The sequence below is a fragment of the Hylobates moloch genome, unplaced genomic scaffold, assembly GCF_009828535.3.
Source record: "Hylobates moloch isolate HMO894 unplaced genomic scaffold, HMol_V3 SCAFFOLD_12, whole genome shotgun sequence".
Taxonomy (NCBI): Eukaryota; Metazoa; Chordata; class Mammalia; order Primates; family Hylobatidae; genus Hylobates; species Hylobates moloch.
In genome coordinates this window covers 34739881-34759300 of record NW_026652287.1, presented here as the reverse complement: position 1 = coordinate 34759300, position 19420 = coordinate 34739881, and the positions used below count along the sequence as shown (strand labels likewise).

The 19420-nt window shown below is 48.8% G+C and overlaps 1 protein-coding gene across 4 annotated transcripts; it reads left to right on the top strand.

The window, feature by feature from the left end:
• Window positions 1-2222: 2222 nt before the first annotated feature.
• On the top strand, window positions 2223-7940 carry KLK3 (kallikrein related peptidase 3). 4 transcript variants are annotated; one of them, XM_058426028.1, is made up of 6 exons: window positions 2264-2309; window positions 3553-3712; window positions 5331-5388; window positions 5446-5635; window positions 5881-6017; window positions 7410-7940. In XM_058426028.1, the coding sequence occupies exons 1-6, from the start codon at window positions 2264-2266 to the stop codon at window positions 7563-7565; spliced, it is 747 nt and encodes a 248-aa protein (XP_058282011.1). In that variant the 3' UTR covers window positions 7566-7940. The 4 variants fall into 4 exon arrangements, with proteins under 4 accessions (XP_032024956.1, XP_032024957.1, XP_058282011.1 ...); XM_032169065.2 differs by having other exon boundaries at window positions 2223-2309; window positions 5331-5617; XM_032169066.2 differs by having other exon boundaries at window positions 2223-2309; window positions 5331-5617; window positions 6963-7940.
• The last annotated feature ends 11480 nt before the right edge of the window (window positions 7941-19420 follow it).

The following is a 19420-nucleotide window of genomic DNA, read 5'->3' as shown; positions in this document are numbered from 1 at the left end:
GTATTAAATTGGGTTGGGTCAGGTTTTGGTTGAGGATGAATTGAGGATACACTTGGGGACACTGGATCCATGAGGTTCTCACTGGAGTGGAGACAAACTTCCTTTCCAGGATGAATCTGGGGAAGCCTTAATTCACGTGTGGGGGAGGTCAGGCCACTGGCAAAGTATATCCTTCCACTCCAGCTCTAAGATGGTCTTAAATTGTGATTATCTGTATCCACTTCTGTCTCCCTCACTGTGCTTGGAGTTTATCTGATCACTCAACTAGAAACAGGGGAAGACTTTATCAAATTCTTTTTTTTTTTTTTTTTTTGGAGACAGAGTCTCACTCCATTGATTGCCCAGGCTGGAGTGCAATGGTGGCTGATCTTGACTCACTGCAACCTCTGCCTCCTGGGTTCAAGCGAGTCTCTTGCCTCAGCCTCCTGAGTAGCTGGGATTACAGGCGTGCACCACCATGCCTGGCTAATTTTTGTATTTTTAGTAGAGATGGGGTTTCACCAATGTTTGCCAGGCTGGTCTCGAACTCCTGACCTCATGATCCACCCGCCTCGGCCTCCCAAAGTGCTGGGATTACAGGCATCAGCCACCGTGCCCAGCCACTTTTGTCAAATTATTGAGACACAGCTCGGGCTGGATCAAGTGATCTACTCTGGTTTTATTGAACAGCTGAAATAACCAACTTCTTGGAAATTGATGAAATCTTATGGAGTTAACAGTGGAGGTACCAGGGCTCTTAAGAGTTCCCGATTCTCTTCTGAGACTACAAATTGTGATGTTGCATGCCACTTAATCCTTTTTTTTTTTTTAAATCAAGGTTTCGGTCTCATTCTGTTTCCCAGGCTGGAGTTCAATGGCGTGATCACAGCTCACTGTAGCCTTGAACTCCTGGCCTTAAGAGATTCTCCTGCTTCAGTCTCCCAGTAGTTAAGACTATAGTGGTCCACCACCATATCTAGGTAATTTTTAAATTTTGGGAGGGGCCGGGTGCAGTGGCTCACGCCTGTAATCCCAACACCATGGGAGGCCGAGTTGGGTGGATCATGAGGTCAGGAGTTCGAGACCAGCCTGACCAACAAGGCGAAACTCTGTCTCTACTAAAAAAAAAACTACAAAAATTAGCTGGGTGTGGTGGTGCGCAGCACCTGTAATCCCAGCTACTCAGGAGGCTGAGGCAGGAGAATCACTTGAACCCAGGAGGCAGAGGTTGCAGTGAGCCAAGATTGCGCCACTGCACTCCAGCCTGGGTGACAGAGTGAGACTCTGTCTCAATAAAAAAAAAAAAAAATTTTTTTTTTTTTGTAGGGATGGATCTTGCTTTGTTCCTCTGGTTGGTCTTGAACTCCTGGCTTCAAGTGATCCTCCTACCTTGGCCTTGGAAAGTGTTGGGATTACAGGCGTGAGCCACCATGCCTGACCTGTCGTTTAATCTTGAGGTACATAAACCTGGCTCCTAATGGCTAAATATTTTGCTGGAGAAGGGGCACTGGATTTTGCATGAGGATGATTCTGACCTGGGAGGGCAGGTCAGCAGGCATCTGTGTTGCACAGATAGAATGCACAGGTCTGGAGAACAAGGAGTGGAAAGTTACTGGAATTCCACATTGTTTGACGGACATTGGATTTTGAAATGCTGGGGGACTTTGGGAGACTCATATTTCTGGGCTAGAGGATCTGTGGACCACAAGATCTTTTTATGATGACAGTAGCAATGTATCTGTGGAACTGGATTCTGGGTTGGGAGTGCAAGGAAAAGAGTACTGAATGCCAAGACATCTATTTCAGGAGCATGAGAAATAAAAGTTCTAGTTTCTGGGCTCAGAGTGGTACAGGGATCAGGGAGTCTCACAATCCCCTGGGTGCTGGTGTTTTAGGGCACACTGGGTCTTGGAGTGCAAAGGATCTAGGCACGTGAGGCTTTGTATGAAGAATCAGGGATTGTACCCACCCCGTTTCTGTTTCATCCTGGGCCTGTCTCCTCTGCCTTTGTCCTGTAGATCAAGTCTCCATGAGCTAGAGGGCCTGGTGCATCCAGGGTGATCTAGTAATTGCAGAAGAGCAAGTGCTGGCTCTCCCTCCCCTTCCACAGCTCTGGGTGTAGGAGGGGGTTGTCCAGCCTCCAGCAGCATGGGGAGGGCCTTGGTCAGCCTCTGGGTGCCAGCAGGGCAGGGGCGGAGTCCTGGGGAATGAAGGTTTTATAGGGCTCCTTGGAGAGGCTCCCCAGCCCCAAGCTCACCACCTGCACCCAGAGAGCGGTGTCACCATGTGGGTCCTGGTTGTCTTCCTCACCCTGTCTGTGACGTGGATTGGTGAGAGGGGCCAGGGTTGGGGGGATGCAGGAGGGGGAGCCAGCCCTGACTCTCAAGCTGAGGCTCTTTCCCTCCCACGCAGCACCCCAGCCCAGACAGGGTACCGGGCTCTTTTCTGTCTCTCCCAGCCCCACTCCAAACCCATACCCCCAACGCCTCCATATTGCAACAGTCCTCACTCCCACACCAGGTCCCCACTCCCTCCCACTTACCCCAGAACTTTCTCCCCATTGCCCAGCCAAATCCCTGCTCCCAGCTGCTTTACTAAAGAGGAAGTTCCTGGGCATCTCTGTGTTTCCCTTTGTGGGGCTCAAAACCTCCAAGGACCTCTCTCAATGCCATTGGTTCCTTGGACCCTATCACTGGTCCGTCTCCTGAGCCCCTCAATCCTATCACAGTCTACCGAATTTTCCCATTCAGCTGTGAGTGTCCAACCCTATCCCAGAGACCTTGATGCTTGGCCTCCCAATCTTGCCCTAGGATACCCAGATGCCAACCAGACACCTCCTTCTTCCCAGCCAGGCTATCAGGCCTGAGACAACAAATGGGTCCCTCAGTCTGGCAATGGGACTCTGAGAACTCCTCATTCCCTGCCTCTTAGCCCCAGATTCTTCATTTAGTGGCCCACCTTTTCCTTAGGAAAAACATGAGCATCCCCAGCCACAACTGCCTGCTCTCTGATTCCCTAAATCTGCATCCTTTTTAAAACCTAAAAACAAAAACAAAAACAAAAACAAAAAAAAAAAAACCAACTCAGGCCAGAACTGTTTTCTCAACCTGGGACCTCCTAAACTTTCCAAAACCTTCCTCTTCCAGCAACTGAACCTCGCCATAAGGCACTTCTCCCTGGTTCCTAGCAACCCTTATCCCCTCAGAATCCACACCTTCTATCAAGTTTCCCTTCTCCCAGTCCAAGACCCCAAATCACCACAAAGGACCCGATCCCCAGACTCAAGATATGGTCTGGGCGCTGTCTTGTGTCTCCTACCCTGATCCCTGGGGTCAACTCTGCTCCCAGAGCATGAAGCCTCTCCACCAGCACCAGCCACCAACCTGCAAACCCAGGGAAGAGTGACAGAATTCCCAGCCTTTCCCAGCTCCCCCTGCCCATGTCCCAGGACTCCCAGCCCTGGTTCTCTGCCCCCATGTCTTTTGAAACCCACATCCTAAATCCGTCTCCTATCCGAGTCCCCCAGTTCCTCCTGTCAACCCTGATTCCCCTGACCTAGCACCCCCTCTGCAGGCGCTGCACCCCTCATCCTGTCTCGGATTGTGGGAGGCTGGGAGTGCGAGAAGCATTCCCAACCCTGGCAGGTGCTTGTGGCCTCTCACGGCAGGGCAGTCTGTGGGGGTGTTCTGGTGCACCCCCAGTGGATTCTCACAGCTGCCCACTGCATCAGGAAGTGAGTAGGGGCCTGGGGTCTGGGGAAGGGGTGTCTGTGTCCTAGAGGAATAACAGCTGGGCATTTTCCCCAGGATAACCTCTAAGGCGAGCCTTGGGACTGGGGGAGAGAGGGAAGGTTCTGGTTCAGGTCACATGGGGAGGCAGGGTTGGGGCTGGACCACCCTCCCCGTGGCTGCCTGGGTCTCTGTCTGTGTCCCTCTATGTCTCTCTGTGTTGCTTTCATTACGTCTCTTGGTATCTGGCTTGGGTTGTGTCTCTCCGTGTGACTATTTTGTTCTCTCTTTCCCTCTCTTCTCTGTCTTCAGTCTCCATATCTCCCCCTCTCTCTGTCCTTCTCTGGTCCCTTTCTAGCCAGTGTGTCTCACCCTCTGTCTCTCTGCCAGGCTCTCTCTCTGGGTCTCTGTCTCACCTATGTCTTCTCCCTCTGAACACACACAGGGGATGGGCCTGGGGGGACCCTGAGAAAAGGAGGGCTTTGGCTGGGTGCAGTGGCTCACACCTGTCATCCCAGCACTTTGGGAGGCCAAGGTGGGTAGATCGCCTGAGGTCAGGAGTTCAAGACCAGCCTGGCCAACTGGTGAAACCCCATCTCTACTAAAAATACAAAAAAAGTAGCCAGGCGTGGTGGCACGTGCCTGTAGTCTCAGCTACTCAGGAGGCTGAGGGAGGAGAATTGCTTGAACCTGGGAGGTGGAGGTTGCAGTGAGCCGAGACAGCGCCACTGCACTCCAGCCTGGGTGACAGAGTGAGACTCCGTCTCAAAAAAAAAAAAAGAAAGAAAGAAAGAAAAGAAAAGGAAGGGTTTTATCCCTTATGTGTGTGGGTATGAGGGTATGAGGGGGCTCCTCTCACTCCATTCCTTCTCCAGGACATCCCTCCACTCTTGGGAGACACAGAGAAGGGCTGGTTCCAGCTGGAGCTGGGAGGGGCAATTGAGGGAGGAGGAAGGAGAAGGGGGAAGGAAAACAGGGTATGGAGGAAAGGACCCTGGGGAGGGAAGTGGCGGATACAACCTTGGGCCTGCAGGCCAGGCTACCTACCCACTGGGAAACTCATGCCAAAGCCACATCTACAGCCGAGCCACTCTGAGGCCTCCCCTCCCCGGCGGTCCCTACTCAGCTCCAAAGTCTCTCTCCCTTTTCTCTCCCACACTCCATCACCCCCTGGATTCCTCTCTACTTGGCTCTCATTCTTCCTTTGACTTCCTTCTTCCCTTTCTCATTCATCTGTTTCTCACTTTCTGCCTGGTTTTGTTCTTCTCTCTCTCTTTCTCTGGACCATGTCTGTTTCTCTCTGTTTCTGTCTTTTCTTTCTCATCCTGTGTATTTTTGGCTCACCTTGTTTCTCACTGTTCTCCCCTCTGCCCTTTCATTCTCTCTGTCCTTTTACACTCTTTCTTTTTCCCTTGGTTTCTCTCAGTTTCTGTATCTGCCTTTCACTGTATCATACTGCTATTTCCCAACTCATTGCCTGTATTTTTGGCCCTAACTGTGTCTTCCCCAACCCTGTGTTTTTCTCTCTGTTTCCTTCTCTCTTTTGGAGCCTCCTCCTTGCTCCTCTGTCCCTTCTCTCTTTGCTTATCGTCCTCGCTCCTCATCCTGCATCTTCCTCCCCAGGAAAAGCGTGATCTTGCTGGGTCGGCACAGCCTGTTTCATCCTGAAGACACAGGCCAGGTATTTCAGGTCAGCCACAGCTTCCCACACCCGCTCTACAATATGAGCCTCCTGAAGAATCAATTCCTCAGGCCAGGTGATGACTCCAGCCACGACCTCATGCTGCTCCGCCTGTCAGAGCCTGCCGAGATCACGGATGCTGTGAAGGTCATGGACCTGCCCACCCAGGAGCCAGCACTGGGGAGCACCTGCTACGCCTCAGGCTGGGGCAGCGTCGAACCAGAGGAGTGTATGCCCGGGCCAGATGGTGCAGCTGGGAGCCCAGATGCCTGGGTCTGAGGGAGGAGGGGACAGGACTCCTGGGTCTGAGGGAGGAGGGGACGGGACTCCTGGGTCTGAGGGAGGAGGAGACGGGACTCCTGGGTCTGAGGGAGGAGGAGATGGGACTCCTGGGTCTGAGGGAGGAGGGATGGGACTCCTGGGTCTGAGGGAGGAGGGGCCAAGGAACCAGGTGGGGTCCAGCCCACAACAGTGTTTTTTCCTGGCCCGTAGTCTTGACCCCAAAGAAACTTCAGTGTGTGGACCTCCATATTATTTCCAATGATGTGTGTGCTCAAATTCACTCTCAGAAGGTGACCAAGTTCATGCTGTGTGCCGGACGCTGGACAGGCGGCAAAAGCACCTGCTCGGTGAGTCATCCCTACTCCCAAGATCTTGAGGGGAAAGGTGAGTGGGGACCTTAATTTTGGGCTGGGGTCGAGAAGCCAACCAGGCATTTGCCTTCCCTGCTCCCCAGCTGTAGCCACGCCCCCTCCCTGCGCTCATCTTCTTCCCTCCTTCCCTCTTCTTTGACTCCCTCAAGGCAATAGGTGATTCTTACAGCACAGTCCATCTGTTCCTGCATTCAGCACACGGTTACTAGGCACCTGCTATGCGCCCAGCACTGCCCTAGAGCCTAGAATACAGCAGTGAACAGACAAAGGGCAGCCCCTCCCTTCTGCAGCCCCCATGCCAGTGAGGGGCACAGGCAGGAACAGGGAACACAACACAGAAATGCTGGAGGGTGTCAGGAGGTGATCAGGCTCTGGGGAAGGGAGGAGGGGTGGGGAGTGTGACTGGGAGGAGACTTCCTGCAGAAGGTGGGAGTGAGCAAACACTTGCTGCAAGGGAGGGGAGAGCCCTGCGGCACCTGGGGGAGCAGGGGGAGCAGCACCTGCCCAGACTTGGGAGGAGGGGCCTGGAGGGCCTGAGGAGCAGTGAGGGGGCTGCCTGGCTGGAGTGAGGGATCGGGGCAGGGTGTGAGATGGCCTCGCACAGGGAATAAAGGACCCCTCCTGCAGGGCCTCACCTGGGCCACAGGAGGACGTTGCTTTTCCTCTGAGGAGTCAGGAGCTGTGGATGGTGCTGGACAGAAGGGGGACGGGGCCTGGCTCAGGTGTCCAGAAGCTGCCACTGGCCTCCCTATGGGATCAGATTGCAGTGAGGGAGGGCGGCAGGGGTGTGGGGGGAGTGATGATGGGGTTGACCTGGGGGTGGCTCCAGGCCTTGTCCCCACCTGGGCCCTCACCCAGCCTCCCTCACAGTCTCCTGTCCCTTAGTCTCTCCCCTCCACTCCATTCTCCACCTGGCCTCAGTGGGTCATTCTGATCACCAAACTGACCATGCCAGCCCTGCCCACGGCCCTCCATGGCTCCCCAATGCCCTGGAGAGGGGACATCTAGTCAGAGAGTAATCCTGGAGAGGTGGCCTCTGCGATGCGCCTGTGGGGGCAGCATCCTGCAGATGGTCCTGCCCCTCCTCCCACTGACCTGTCTGCAGGGACTGTCCTCCTGGACCTTGTCCCCCGTGTGGGAGCTGGACCCTGAAGTCCCTTCCACATAGGCCAGGACTGGAGCCTTGTTCCCTCTGTTGGACTCCCTGCCCATATTCTTGTGGGAGTGGGTTCTGGAGACATTTCTTTCTGTTCCTGAGAGCTGGGAATTGCTCTCAGTCATCTGCCTGCGTGGTTCTGAGAGATGCAGTTGCCTAGGCAGATATTGGGGCCAATCTTTCTCACTGGGTTTCTCCCCCTTTACCCTTAGGGTGATTCTGGGGGTCCACTTGTCTGTAATGGTGTGCTTCAAGGTATCACGTCATGGGGCCCTGAGCCATGTGCCCTGCCTGAAAAGCCTGCTGTATACACCAAGGTGGTGCATTACCGGAAGTGGATCAAGGACACCATCACGGCCAACCCCTGAGTGCCCCTGTCCCACCCCTACCTCTAGTAGGAGGACACTGCACACCATGCAGGATGACATGGGGGATGCGCTCTGGATTGGCGTGAAGAAGCAAGGACTGTTAGCGGCAGGCTTTCTAGTAACAAGACGGTGCGGTGAACTCTGATTTCCATGGGGGAATGTCATGGTCTTGCTTTACTAAGTTTTGAGACTGGCAGGTAGTGAAACTCATTAGGCTGAGAACCTTGTGGAATGCAGCTGGCCCAGCTGATAGAGGAAGTAGCCAGGTGGGAGCCTTTCCCAGTGGGTGTGGGACATATCTGGCAAGATTTTGTGGCACTCCTGGTTACAGATACTGGGGCAGCAAATAAAATTGAATCTTGTTTTCTGACCTTATACTGTGTAATTGTAAGTGGATATTTAGTAACGTATAGGGGGTCAGGGAAAGACGGGAGATAGTGAATGCATCTGTGGGACTGGTTTGGTTTTGTGATTGAGTAGCCCATGGAGTTATCTCTGCAATGATGAATTGTTTGAAAGAAACCTGATTGATTTTATATTGAATTAGAAGTTAACTTAATAAGCATGCTGAAAGATACGAGAAGATATTAGGAATATTGAGCAAGACTAACATACATAAAATACGAGAAAAAGTAGGTAGGAAATATTAGGTAGGAAAAATATGATAATTGAAAAAAGTAAAAAAAAATGGATTAATAGAATTGAATAGAGGTGAAGAACGCAATAGTGACATTTTAGACCACATTGAAGAAAAATGTCAAAGAAATAATTATGTGAGTGCTGGACATGCAGATACTGACACTAAAGACTCAGGAAGAGAGAAAAATAGGAGAAGAGGAAACACATGACTAAACACTGAAGGCAGGTTTTTTTGTTTTGTTTTGTTTTTCCCACGGAGTTTCACTCTTATCGCCCAGGCTGGAGTGCAATGGCTCAATCTTGGCTCACTGCAACCCCTGCCTCCCGGTTCAAGTGATTCTCCTGCTTCGGCCTCCCCAGTAGCTGAGATTACAGGTGCGCACCACCACACCCGGCTAATTTTGCATTTTTAGTAGAGACAGGGCTTCTCCGTGTTGGTCAGGCTAGTTGCGAACTCCTGACCTCAGGTGATCTGCCTGCCTTGGCCTCCCAAAGTGCTGGGATTGATTACAGGCATGAGCCACCACGCCCAGCCTGAAGGTAAGTTTTATGGAATTTAAAATATCTGAACAACCTCTGATCAATAGAATCCATAGAGTGTGATTGAGTCGAAAGAAGGAAAGGCTATGAAACAAAAAAGAAAACTAGAATTGTCATTGACAAAAAATGTCATTGACAAAGCCCTGGAGAGAAAGGATGGCAGAAATATGGAAGGGAAAGAATGTAGAACTAGAATATAAATTCATTTCCACAGTTTGGCAGTGTGTATAAATAGCCTTTTTTAGACAATGCAACATTCTCATACGTTGCTTAAGGGAGTATAAATTGGTATCCTCATTTTAGAAAATGATTTAGCAGTATGTGTTGCAGCTGAACATATGCATGACCTATCAGTATCAATCTTAGAAATATACCCCCTAGAAACCCTAGAAATACTTCATATTTTCATAAAAATCCTCATACCAGAAAGTTCATAGCATCCTCAAATCAGAAACCACCCAAAATGTTTATCTATAGGAGAATGGAGAAATAAATGGCATATTCATACCAACGAATAGTGTGTGTAATGAACAAGGATTATGTTTCATCCAAGACAGAGATGGGGCTTTAAAGAGACTGCCACAGGAACATAAAGAGAAAACCAGAGACGGAGAGACAGCAGGGGAAATAGAATCTGAGATAGACAGTGACAAAATTGGGAAGAGAACAAAAAGGTAGCCGGAGACACACACAGAGACACAGACAAACAGGAAGACAGCATCCCCTCGTGGTTAACATCACAGCTTCTGTTTATTAAGCACCTAATGTGTTACAACTGCACAGATCCCGTTGAACCATGGGCCCTCTCCCTCACCTCCCCAAGGAGGCAGCATGCAGGAGCTCAACCAGGCAGAGAACCCAGGAGTCCTGAGGTGGTTGCATGAATGGACAGCATACACTAGATGAAGAAATGCTAGACCTGCCCTTGTGTACTGAGCACGAGGGATTTAAAGGCTTTAGGTAATGGGAACACGATCATACATTCATCATTATGACCTGCACACCCACCCTGCGAGGCTCCAGAGGGCGCACCTTTCACTACAACAGGAGAAATGAATTTGTGAGGAGAGTACCAGCAACCTTGAAGAGCTCTGTGATCCCTCTTCTCTGTAGGTCAGAAATTATGTGGAAATGGCTGACACTGAAGTAGGAAATCTCAATTCAGTGAGGATAATTGGATACCAAGATGGTTGGGGCCAAGTGATGCTAATTTCACCAAAACATGGGCATGGTTAGTACAATAGACAGCATAGTCAACCCAGTAATCATGATAGTCTGACTTCATAGACCTATGGTGCTGGCTAGTTGATCACGGTGTTCCTGGAAGAGAAACAGATTGGAAAAGACTAAATTATTTCTATGTAATCAGAAGAATTCTTGGGTCCAGTGAACAGAAGTATAATTTGAATCATAAAAGCAAAGAATCCTGGCCCATCGTTCAATTTATAAACTTGAGTCAGTTATCAGAAGTTTTGGAGATTATTGGACACTGGTTCTTAACTGACACTAATTACAAGAGACCCAAAACACCACTGTAGTCCAACAATCAGTGTAGTGCCTGGTGGAGGTCAGGAGTTGTGGCTGAGGCCCATCTCACAGTGGGTCCCGTGGGTCTCTGAACCCACCCTTTGGGTATTTCACCAATTGCAGAATAGTGCATAACTGGGACAGGCATACTGAGAAAGTGACAGAATTTCCACATGGGCTTCCAGACCTGTGGATGAGGGATGTTACACCAGACAAGTCCAGGTGGAAGTCACTAGGACTTAGCCCCACCTAGGGAAATCATAAACTAAAAGCAAGACTGCATTCCTGCAGGGATTACGGAGGTTGGTGACACTGTCAATGACTGAAGGATGCAGGGGTGGTGGTTCCCACTACATCCACATCCAGTTCACCTATTGGCCCATGCTGAAAACAGACAGATCTTCAGGGATGATAGTGGGTTATCCTAAATATAACCAGGCAGCGAATTTCATTACAGCTCTTCATGTGGCTTCATTGTTTGAGTAAATAACACATCTCCTGGTACCTCATATGCAGCTATTGACCTGGTTAGTGTTTTGTTTCCACCTCAATATCTGTTAATAAAGGCAACCAGCAGCAGTTCGTTTTCAACTGGCAAGGCTTTATTATCAATCAATATCCTCTTAGTTCCTCAGTGACGATGCATCCACTACCGTTTCTGATCTTACTAACATGTATCTTCTGGTTTTTTGGTCTTTGTTATCCTGGCTAGAGAATTATCAATTTTATTGATCTTTTAAAATAAACAGTTGTTTTAGTTGATTTTCTCTATAGGTTACTTGCTTTTAATTTCACCAATTTCTGCCATAATTTTTATTATTTATTTTCTTAGGTTTGCTTTAGGCTTAAATTGCTCTCTGAGTCCATGGGAGGTTGGACTGGAAGCTGGGATTCAGAGTAGGAGGCTGGGAATGGGTCCAGATAGAGGGTGTGGCTGGAGGCGAGTTCTTTGGGGCTGGAGAAGATCTAGGGGCTAGGGGATGTGGCTAGCGTCTGATGGGCTGTGGGGCACCCAGGGGTCTGACCTGGTGTCTGAGGGAACAATAGATCATCTGGAGATGTGAGATAGGAAAACAAAGAGGAAGAATATGTTGGGCAGGAGAAAACACAAGGGTGGTAAAAGGAAGTTTTTTTACATAGCTGTTGGGATGAATTTGTGTCTGGAGAGATTCAGGTGGGGCCAGGAAGGTTCAGCTTCGTCCTGGTTTACACTCCCCACAAAGGAGGGATCAGGGGTTACACCAAGCCCCGGTCCTTCCTTTATCATGTGGCTGCACCCAGCTGAATCCCGTCCTAACTCTGTCTCCGGCTCTCCAGGTGCAACCTCAGTGCCCACGTGTTTGTCAAGAACTCTAAGGGGCTGACATTTTATCAACTTAGAAACAAAAAAGTTGGCCTGCCACACCTTCATGGGTATTGGCAGAACACACCAGAACCTGGTCAGAGACAAAGGACTTGATTACTTGGCACAGCAGGCAGTGTGAGGTTCATGTTCATATGGGTCCACCTTGCCCGAGTCCTATAGGATGACCAGAGCAGTCCAGGTGGATTTTGTGCTCAAAGTGGTTTATGCCACTGCAGGGGATACTGAGTTTCAGAATCCTCAGTCTTATAAGGGGGCACTAGCAAACCTGCCCAGCATTTGCCTTCTGCTTTTTGAAGAGACAATGTCTCACTCTCTTGCCCAGGTTGGAAGGGAGTGGTGGGATCATAGTCCACTGCAGCCTCAAACTCCTAGACTCAAGCAGTTCTCCCACCTCAGCCTTACGAGTAGCTGGGACTACAGGCTTGCACCATCACACCTGGCTAATGTATGTATGTATGCATGTACGTACTTATTTTGTAGAGAGGGAGTCTTGCATTGATGCCTAAGCTGGTCTTGAACTCCTGACTTCCAGCGATCCTCCCGCCTCAGCCTTGAATCTTTGTCTTTAGTGGAGATATTATCTTTATTACCCTGAACCACAAACAGAATTGCTGCACAGGGGCATATTATATTTATTGTCCTGGGCAGTAAACTAGACCATTCTGGGAAGACATTATTTTTATTATCCTGGACAGTCAACAAACCTGCTCTGATGGAGATACCATCTTGAAAGACTGCTCGTTAGCCAGACACCCTTGATAGATATTATCGAGTAAAATGGTGTTAGTACCTTTGCTCAAAAGCCATATAGAAATGTAAGAGACTCGTGGAAATTTGTCACTCACTACTCAGCTCCTGGCCTCCACCCTTCTCTGCTGGAGAGCCCCCCGCTTTCTTCCCTTCCACCTCTCATTCACTGCATGTTCCCCCAGTTCTCCCAGTGTTCTGGGCCCCGTTTATGCCCATTTTAGATAAAACAACGGTAATTCCATCTGGATGAGCAAACCCTGCCCTACTCTTCGGTGCATATGTGTGTGTGACTTTGACTTTGAAGGTCCTTTGACTTTGAAATGTCTCTGTTTGGTATCTGTGCATAGTGGAGCTCCGTGTGTGCGTGTACATGGGTGGCGGGAGTGTGAGACTCTGCCTGTCCATTACCTGCCCATATGTGTGCATTTGTCCCCAAATGCAAAACCCGATGAGTCACCTTCAACACCAAGTATCTCTGACATGGGCACTGATCCAGAGGTAGATTATTTCTTGTCCTGGCTACCTGTACCCCTAGCTATGCCTTTGAGTTTGAACGGCCAACCCTGTGTCTGGGTGCTGCCCTGGCATCTGCTCTAGTGGGTCCATATCCGAATGCTTGGCCTCTGGGTCTGTGCCTGCAACTTTCAATCACCGCTCACTGGCTTCTGCATGAATCGCAGTGTTGACCTTGACTCTCATATCCGGTCGTGTGATTATGTCTGAATTATTTTGGCCATATTTGGTTCTCAAATCTGAATATCCACAGATGCTACGTATCTCCCACCCATCTAACCTTTACAGCAACCTCCAATTTACAGATGAAATGGAGGCACAGTGAGATCAAAGAATTTTCTCAAAGTCTCAAAGCTGATATTTTTAATGCAGGTGGTCAGACTCTAGATATAATCACCATACTCATGCTTGTGAATCAGTGTCTGGGACTCTGAGTGCATATCCCTGTCTCCTCCCTTTGTAATCTTATTAAGGACCCAAATTTGTACGTCCAGACCCTGTGTGCAAGTGTGTACCCATGTGACCTTGCACACCCAGAGCCACACTGGAGGTTATGAATTTAGGTTTGAGTTCTTATGTCCAAATCTGTGTCTATGAATGTGTATGTGTGTGTGTGTGCTCACACCCATGCCTGTCCATATTTATATGCACATGTGATCACTTGGGCTGTTATTACATAAGCCACATGTACATGCATATGAATTTCTGCTTAAAGCACACTGTCTACCTATGTATCCAAGCCTGGAAACCATCTTGTGCCTGTATGTATGTCCATGACTTTGTGTGGTCACATATGTGTCCTTCCCTGGCATGCTGAGTTTGGCTTAGATCTCCAGATTCTGAGGCCAAGAATTCTACCATACAAATTGAATGGACACGTCTGTTTGAGGTCTCTGACATATCAAAGCAACCATCTGTCTAAGTCTGTATCCAGTGAACCTGTCTCCATCTCCAATCACAGAGGGGATTTTGCCCTCTGGTCCTTCATTTCCCTTCTGTCTGTCTCTCTCTGTCTCTCAGGAAACTATTGCATGTGGGGTAGGAGATGAAGGGAGAAGTTCTGGAAAAACAGGCTGCAGCTGTAAAACCTAAAGAGAAGAGAGCGCTTTAAAAATAACAGAGGCTGAGCACAATGTCTCACTCCTGTAATCCCGAGATTTTGGGAGGCCGAGGCAGGCAGATCACGAGGTCAGGAGATCGAGATCATCCTGGCTAACATGGTGAAACCCGGTCTGTACTAAAAAAAAAAAAATACAAAACATTAGCTGGGTGTGGTGGCATGCACCTGTAGTCCCAGCTACTCGGGAGGCTGAGGCAGGAGAGTTGCTTGAACCTGGGAGGCAGAGGTTGTAGTGAGCCAAGATCGCGCCACTGCACTCCAGCCTGGGTGACAGAGCAAGACTCCATCTCAAAAACAAAACAAAAAAGCAAATAAAAATAACCCCCCAAAAGCCAGAGACTTCTGGAGAAATTGTGGGGAAAGCATATGTGAATGGTTTTCACATATGTAGGTACTGCAGGGCACCGGGAAGGGTGGCCATATAGGAAAAAGTCTCTGTTCTCAGGGATCCTCTATTCCCTCCCGCAGATGCTCAGGATGGCCATGAGGAGGTGTGGGGAGGGGTGAGACAGAGACTCAAAAGACACACACACACACACACGCAGAGAGAGAGAGAGAGAGAGAGAGGCAGAGAGATGGGGACTGAGACACACAGTGACAGAGATGGCCAAGAGAGATGCAGAGAAAAACAGAGACAGGGAGACACAGAGACAAGGCGACAGAGGAGACAGCGGGAGATCAAGACCAAAACACAGCCACACAGAGATGCAGCAGAGTCATATACCAAGAGACACAGAGAGACCAGATGGACAGAGATATGGTGAGAGACCGAGGCAGTCCCGAGGAAGGTGGTCCCCACTGCCTGTTTATGCAACCTGAACCAGAACCTTCCCTGTCTCCCTCTGTCCCCAGCCTCATCTGAGGGGAAATGCCCAACTGTTATTCCTGTGGGGCACAGACACCCCTCCCCAGACCCCAGGTCCCCACTCACCCAGTGATGCAGTGAGCAGTAGTGAGCACCCAGTGAGGGTGCACCAGGACGTCCCTGCATTGGAAGTTGCTGAAATGGTACAACCCTGCTAGGATTGGGAATGCTTCTCACACCCCCAGCCTCCCACATTCTGGGACTGGATGGCAATCACAGCATCTGCAGAGGGAGTGCTGGGTCAGGGAGGGCAGGCTTGGCAGGAGAGGCCAGGGACTGGGCTAAGAGAGGGAGCTGGGCTGTGGGTTTGAAGGGACATGGGGGCAGAGGACTGGGGCTGGGGATCCAGGTACACAGAAGGGCCTGAGATTCTGGACCATTCCTTGGGGTCATGGGTTGGTGGCTGTTTGGCTGTTCCTGGTGGGGAGACTTTGCTGTGAGAGCAGGGCAAACCCCAGGGATTAGGGTAGGAGACATGAGACATCGTCTGGAGCAGGCATTGGGTTGGGAGCAATGTATGTGGGGTGACTTGGGATATTGTCTAGGAGGCTGTGGTGGGGAGGTAAAGGATAGAGCGCTTGTGGGCTTATGAGCTTCTTGAGTCTGGGATGTCCTGCCCCTATGGACAGGGGACATTTCCCCAAGTTAGCAGTTTTTTCAGCCAGACTACCTAATCTGATGCTATACCCAGATCAGGGTGGCAGGAGAGGAGTCAGGAATGGGAACCTAGGGACAGATACCTGATCCAGTCCCTGAGGCTTCTCCCCTTCTTGGTCAGCACTCTCTGAAGACAGTGGGTCTCTTCTCTACTGGTTCCATGTCTCTGCCATTAGCTCAGATTCCATCTTCTTGTCCTCGTCTTTCTGTCTCCATCTCCGTCTGTCTCTTTGCATGTGTGTATTTGTGTGTGTGCATCTTATTTTTTTTCTGTTTCTCTAAAAAAAATCCTGTCTGAGACAAACTTTACTAGTTCTTCTAGAGGAAGGAAGTCTTAAGGATGAGCTTTCTGAATTAGTTCTGGCATTTCTAGTTTTTGGAATTGGTTCTGTAAAGCGAATAGATTTAAAGGCACCAATAACTCTATTTTCAGTAATACAAAGAGAAATAAAAGTCCATGGTGTGATGTGGCAATAGAGATATGCAAAATATCACCACTGGATATTCCTAATCAAATAAAGGAGCAATGGCCAGGTGATCATGTATATGATACTTTAGAATATTTTTTAAAGTAACAAGCATAATGAAGTTGGATAATTGCTTCTAGTTGTGTTGGCAAAAGTGGAAAAAGAAAAGAATGAGCACAGGACTTTAAATTTCCAGATCTCAGACTGAAGAAATAATCTAAAGTTGCTATGTCTATGACTATGTTGAAAGAAACCTTTATCTCCTGTAGCCACAGAGCTGAGATTTCTGAAAATTAAACCTAGAATCTTATTGTGTGAGTGGCTAAATTACAGTGCTAATTAAATCCTCAGCATACATGCTGTCTGCCATTAAAGTGAAGGCATAATTGAAAGGGTAGGGATCCCAAAAGTCGGAATGAAGACATACGGGAAGACTGATTATGGTCAGGAGGCTGGGGAAAGGGTCTAGTTAGAGGATGTGGCCTGAGGCTTAAAAATGAAGATCCAGGGGGCAGATAGAATGTGGCCAGTGTCTGGCAGGATGTGGGGCACTTGGCATCTATCCTGGTGCCTGAGGAAGCAGTGAACTCTCCCAAGAGGGAGAACCCAAGAGGAAGAGCATGTTGGGGAGGAGGAGAGACAAATGGCGAAAGGAAATTTATTATGCCAAAGGTGGGATGAATTTGTGTCTGGAAGGATCCAGGTAGAGCCAAGAAGGTTCAGCTTCAGCTTGGCTTACACTGCCCCCAGAAAAGTTCAACTCAGCCTTGTTCCCTCTTCTGTCATTTGGCTGTGCCCAGCTGGGGCCCCCTCCTAACTCCAAGGGCCAAGAAGGTTCAGCTTCAGCTTGGCTTACACTGCCCTCAGAAAAGTTCAATATAGCCTTGGTCCCTCTTCTGTCATGTGGCTGTGCCCAGTTAGGGCCCCTCCTACCTCCCACCCTTCCATCTCCAGCTGGACAGGTGCAGCCTTAGTGCCCCAATTGTTTGTCAAAAATTCTGAAGGGGCTGATATTTTGCCAACTGGCAAACAAATAAGTTGGCCTGCCACAGTTTTATGGATACTGGCAGAACACACTGGATTCTGGATCAAAGGCAAAGGACTTTATTACTCACAGCACAGAAGGCAGCATGAGCTTTGTGTTCACATCAGTTCACCTTGACCCTAAGTCCCACAGGAATGATCAGAGAAGTTTAGGAGGATCCTGTGCACGTGGTGCTTTGACCCACAGCTGAGAAACCTGAGCTTAGAAATCCTGAATCTTATGAGGGGACTATTAATATTTGTCCGAGAGGGAGACACATTCTTTGTTATCCCGACCACAAACAGACCTGCTTTGGAGGAACATACTATATTTATTGTACCGAGCACTAAACAAATCTGCATTAAGGGACACATTATTTTATTTTATTTTATTTTATTTTATTTTATTTTATTTTATTTTGAGACAGAGTCTCACTCTGTCACCCAGCCTGGAGTGCAGTGGCGCGATCTCGGCTCACTGCAAGCTCCGCCTCCCGGGTTCACACCATTCTCCTGCCTCAGCCTCCCGAGTAGCTGGGACTATGGGCGCCCGCCACCACGCCCGGCTAATTTTTTTTTGTATCTTTAGTAGAGACGGGGTTTCACCATGTTAGCCAGGATGGTCTTGATCTCCTGACCTCGTGATCCACCCACCTCGGCCTCCCAAAGTGCTGGGATTACAGGTGTGAGCCACCGCGCCCAGCCTGGGACACATTATTACACTGGTCGGTAAGCAAAGCTGTTTTGTTGAAAATACTATTTGCAAGATGGCTTGCTAGCCAAACATCCTTGATAGTCCAAAGCAATTTTTTTTTTTTTTTTTTTGCTTTGAAGACATGTAGAAACATGAGAGGCCCATGGAGAATTTTCTCTCAAAATCATAATTTAAATTCTCTAACCTTCCCTGCAAAACAAACTTATACTTTCTTCCTTATACCCCTTGTCTGCCACATCTGTTACCCTAGCCTCACCAGTGTTCCAGGCCCAGTGCCCAATGATGGCAGGAAAAATATGGGGATCTGATCTGGATGTGCCCTATTGTTGCTGTTTGTTTATGTGTGGATTTGACTTTGGGGGGACGTATCCACATTTCCCAGTGTAGAGGTTCATGGTCTTCTGACTGTGAAAAGTCCTTGTTTGGTACTTGTGTGTAGTGCAGTTCTGTGTGCGTGTGTGTGTGTGTATGTGTGTGTGTGTATGTGCATGCACTTGTGTATGTGGTAGGTGTGCAAGGCCCTATTGTCCACTACCTGCCCACACATATGAGCCATGTCCCCATATGGGAAAACTGATGAGTAGCCTTCAACACCAATTGTCTGACTTGGGGGATGATCTAGAGATGGATAAATCTTTCTTGTCCCAGCTGCCTGTGTCTCCAGAATATGTCTTTCCCCATAAATGCCCAACTCTGTGTCTGGGAGTTGCCAGGAATCTAACCTATGAGCCTGTATATGAATGTCTGGCCCTTGGGGTTGGTGTCTGCAACTTTGGATCACCACTAAGTGGCTTTATGGATGAGTCACAGTATTAGCCTTGACTAACTTTATCTGGGTCTGCACATATGTCTGATTTTGGCCATATTTGTTTTCACAATCTGAACATCCACATGTATGTACCATAACTAAGTCATGTGTCCTTGATGAAAATAACTGATTTATTACTATGCATTAGAGCTACTGTGTGCCAGGCATTATCATGCACACCCACACACATGCATATACACAAAGACACATTTTTCTACTTAAGTCTTAAGAAAACCCCCATGAACAAATGAGGAAATGGAAAGACACTGAGGTCAAATAATTTTCTCAAAGATTCAGAACTAATATGTTTGATCCCAGATGGTCATACTTTTGGATACAACCACCATACTATAGACCCATGTCTGTGAATTGCTTTTGGGGGGGCTACTCAGGATATGTCCCCTCAAAGTCAAACCCAACACTGCATATCAGTGCCTCTCCTGTGTACCTTTACTAAGGCCCCCACCTTGTACGTTCAGACCTTGTGTGCAAGTGTGTGCATCCTGGAACATGGGATATCCAGACCTACAGTGGAGTGTAGATTTTGGTCCAAGCTTCTATGTCCAAAGCTGTGTATGTGTGTGTGTGTGTGTGTGTGTGTGTGTGTGTGTATGCACACGTACACCTATGTCTTTTTTTTTTTTTGAGACAGAGTTTCGCTCTTGTTGCCCAGGCTGAAGTGCAATAGCACGATCTTGGCTCAAGTCAACCTCTGCCTCCCAGGTTCAAGCTATTCTCCTGCATCAGCCTCCTGAGTAGCTGGGATTACAGGCATGTGCCACCATGCCAGGATAATTTTGTATTTTTAGTAGAGACAGGGTTTCTCCATGTTGGTCAGGCTGGTCTTGAACTCCCAACCTCAGGT

Coding starts and splice junctions, on each gene's coding strand:
- KLK3 (XM_058426026.1), top strand. CDS start 2,264: ATGTGGGTCCTGGTTGTCTTCCTCACCCTGTCTGTGACGTGGATTG. Junction 3,713..5,330: donor GCTGCCCACTGCATCAGGAA/GTGAGTAGGGGC, acceptor CTTCCTCCCCAG/GAAAAGCGTGATCTTGCTGG. Junction 5,636..5,880: donor GTGTATGCCCGGGCCAGATG/GTGCAGCTGGGA, acceptor CCTGGCCCGTAG/TCTTGACCCCAAAGAAACTT.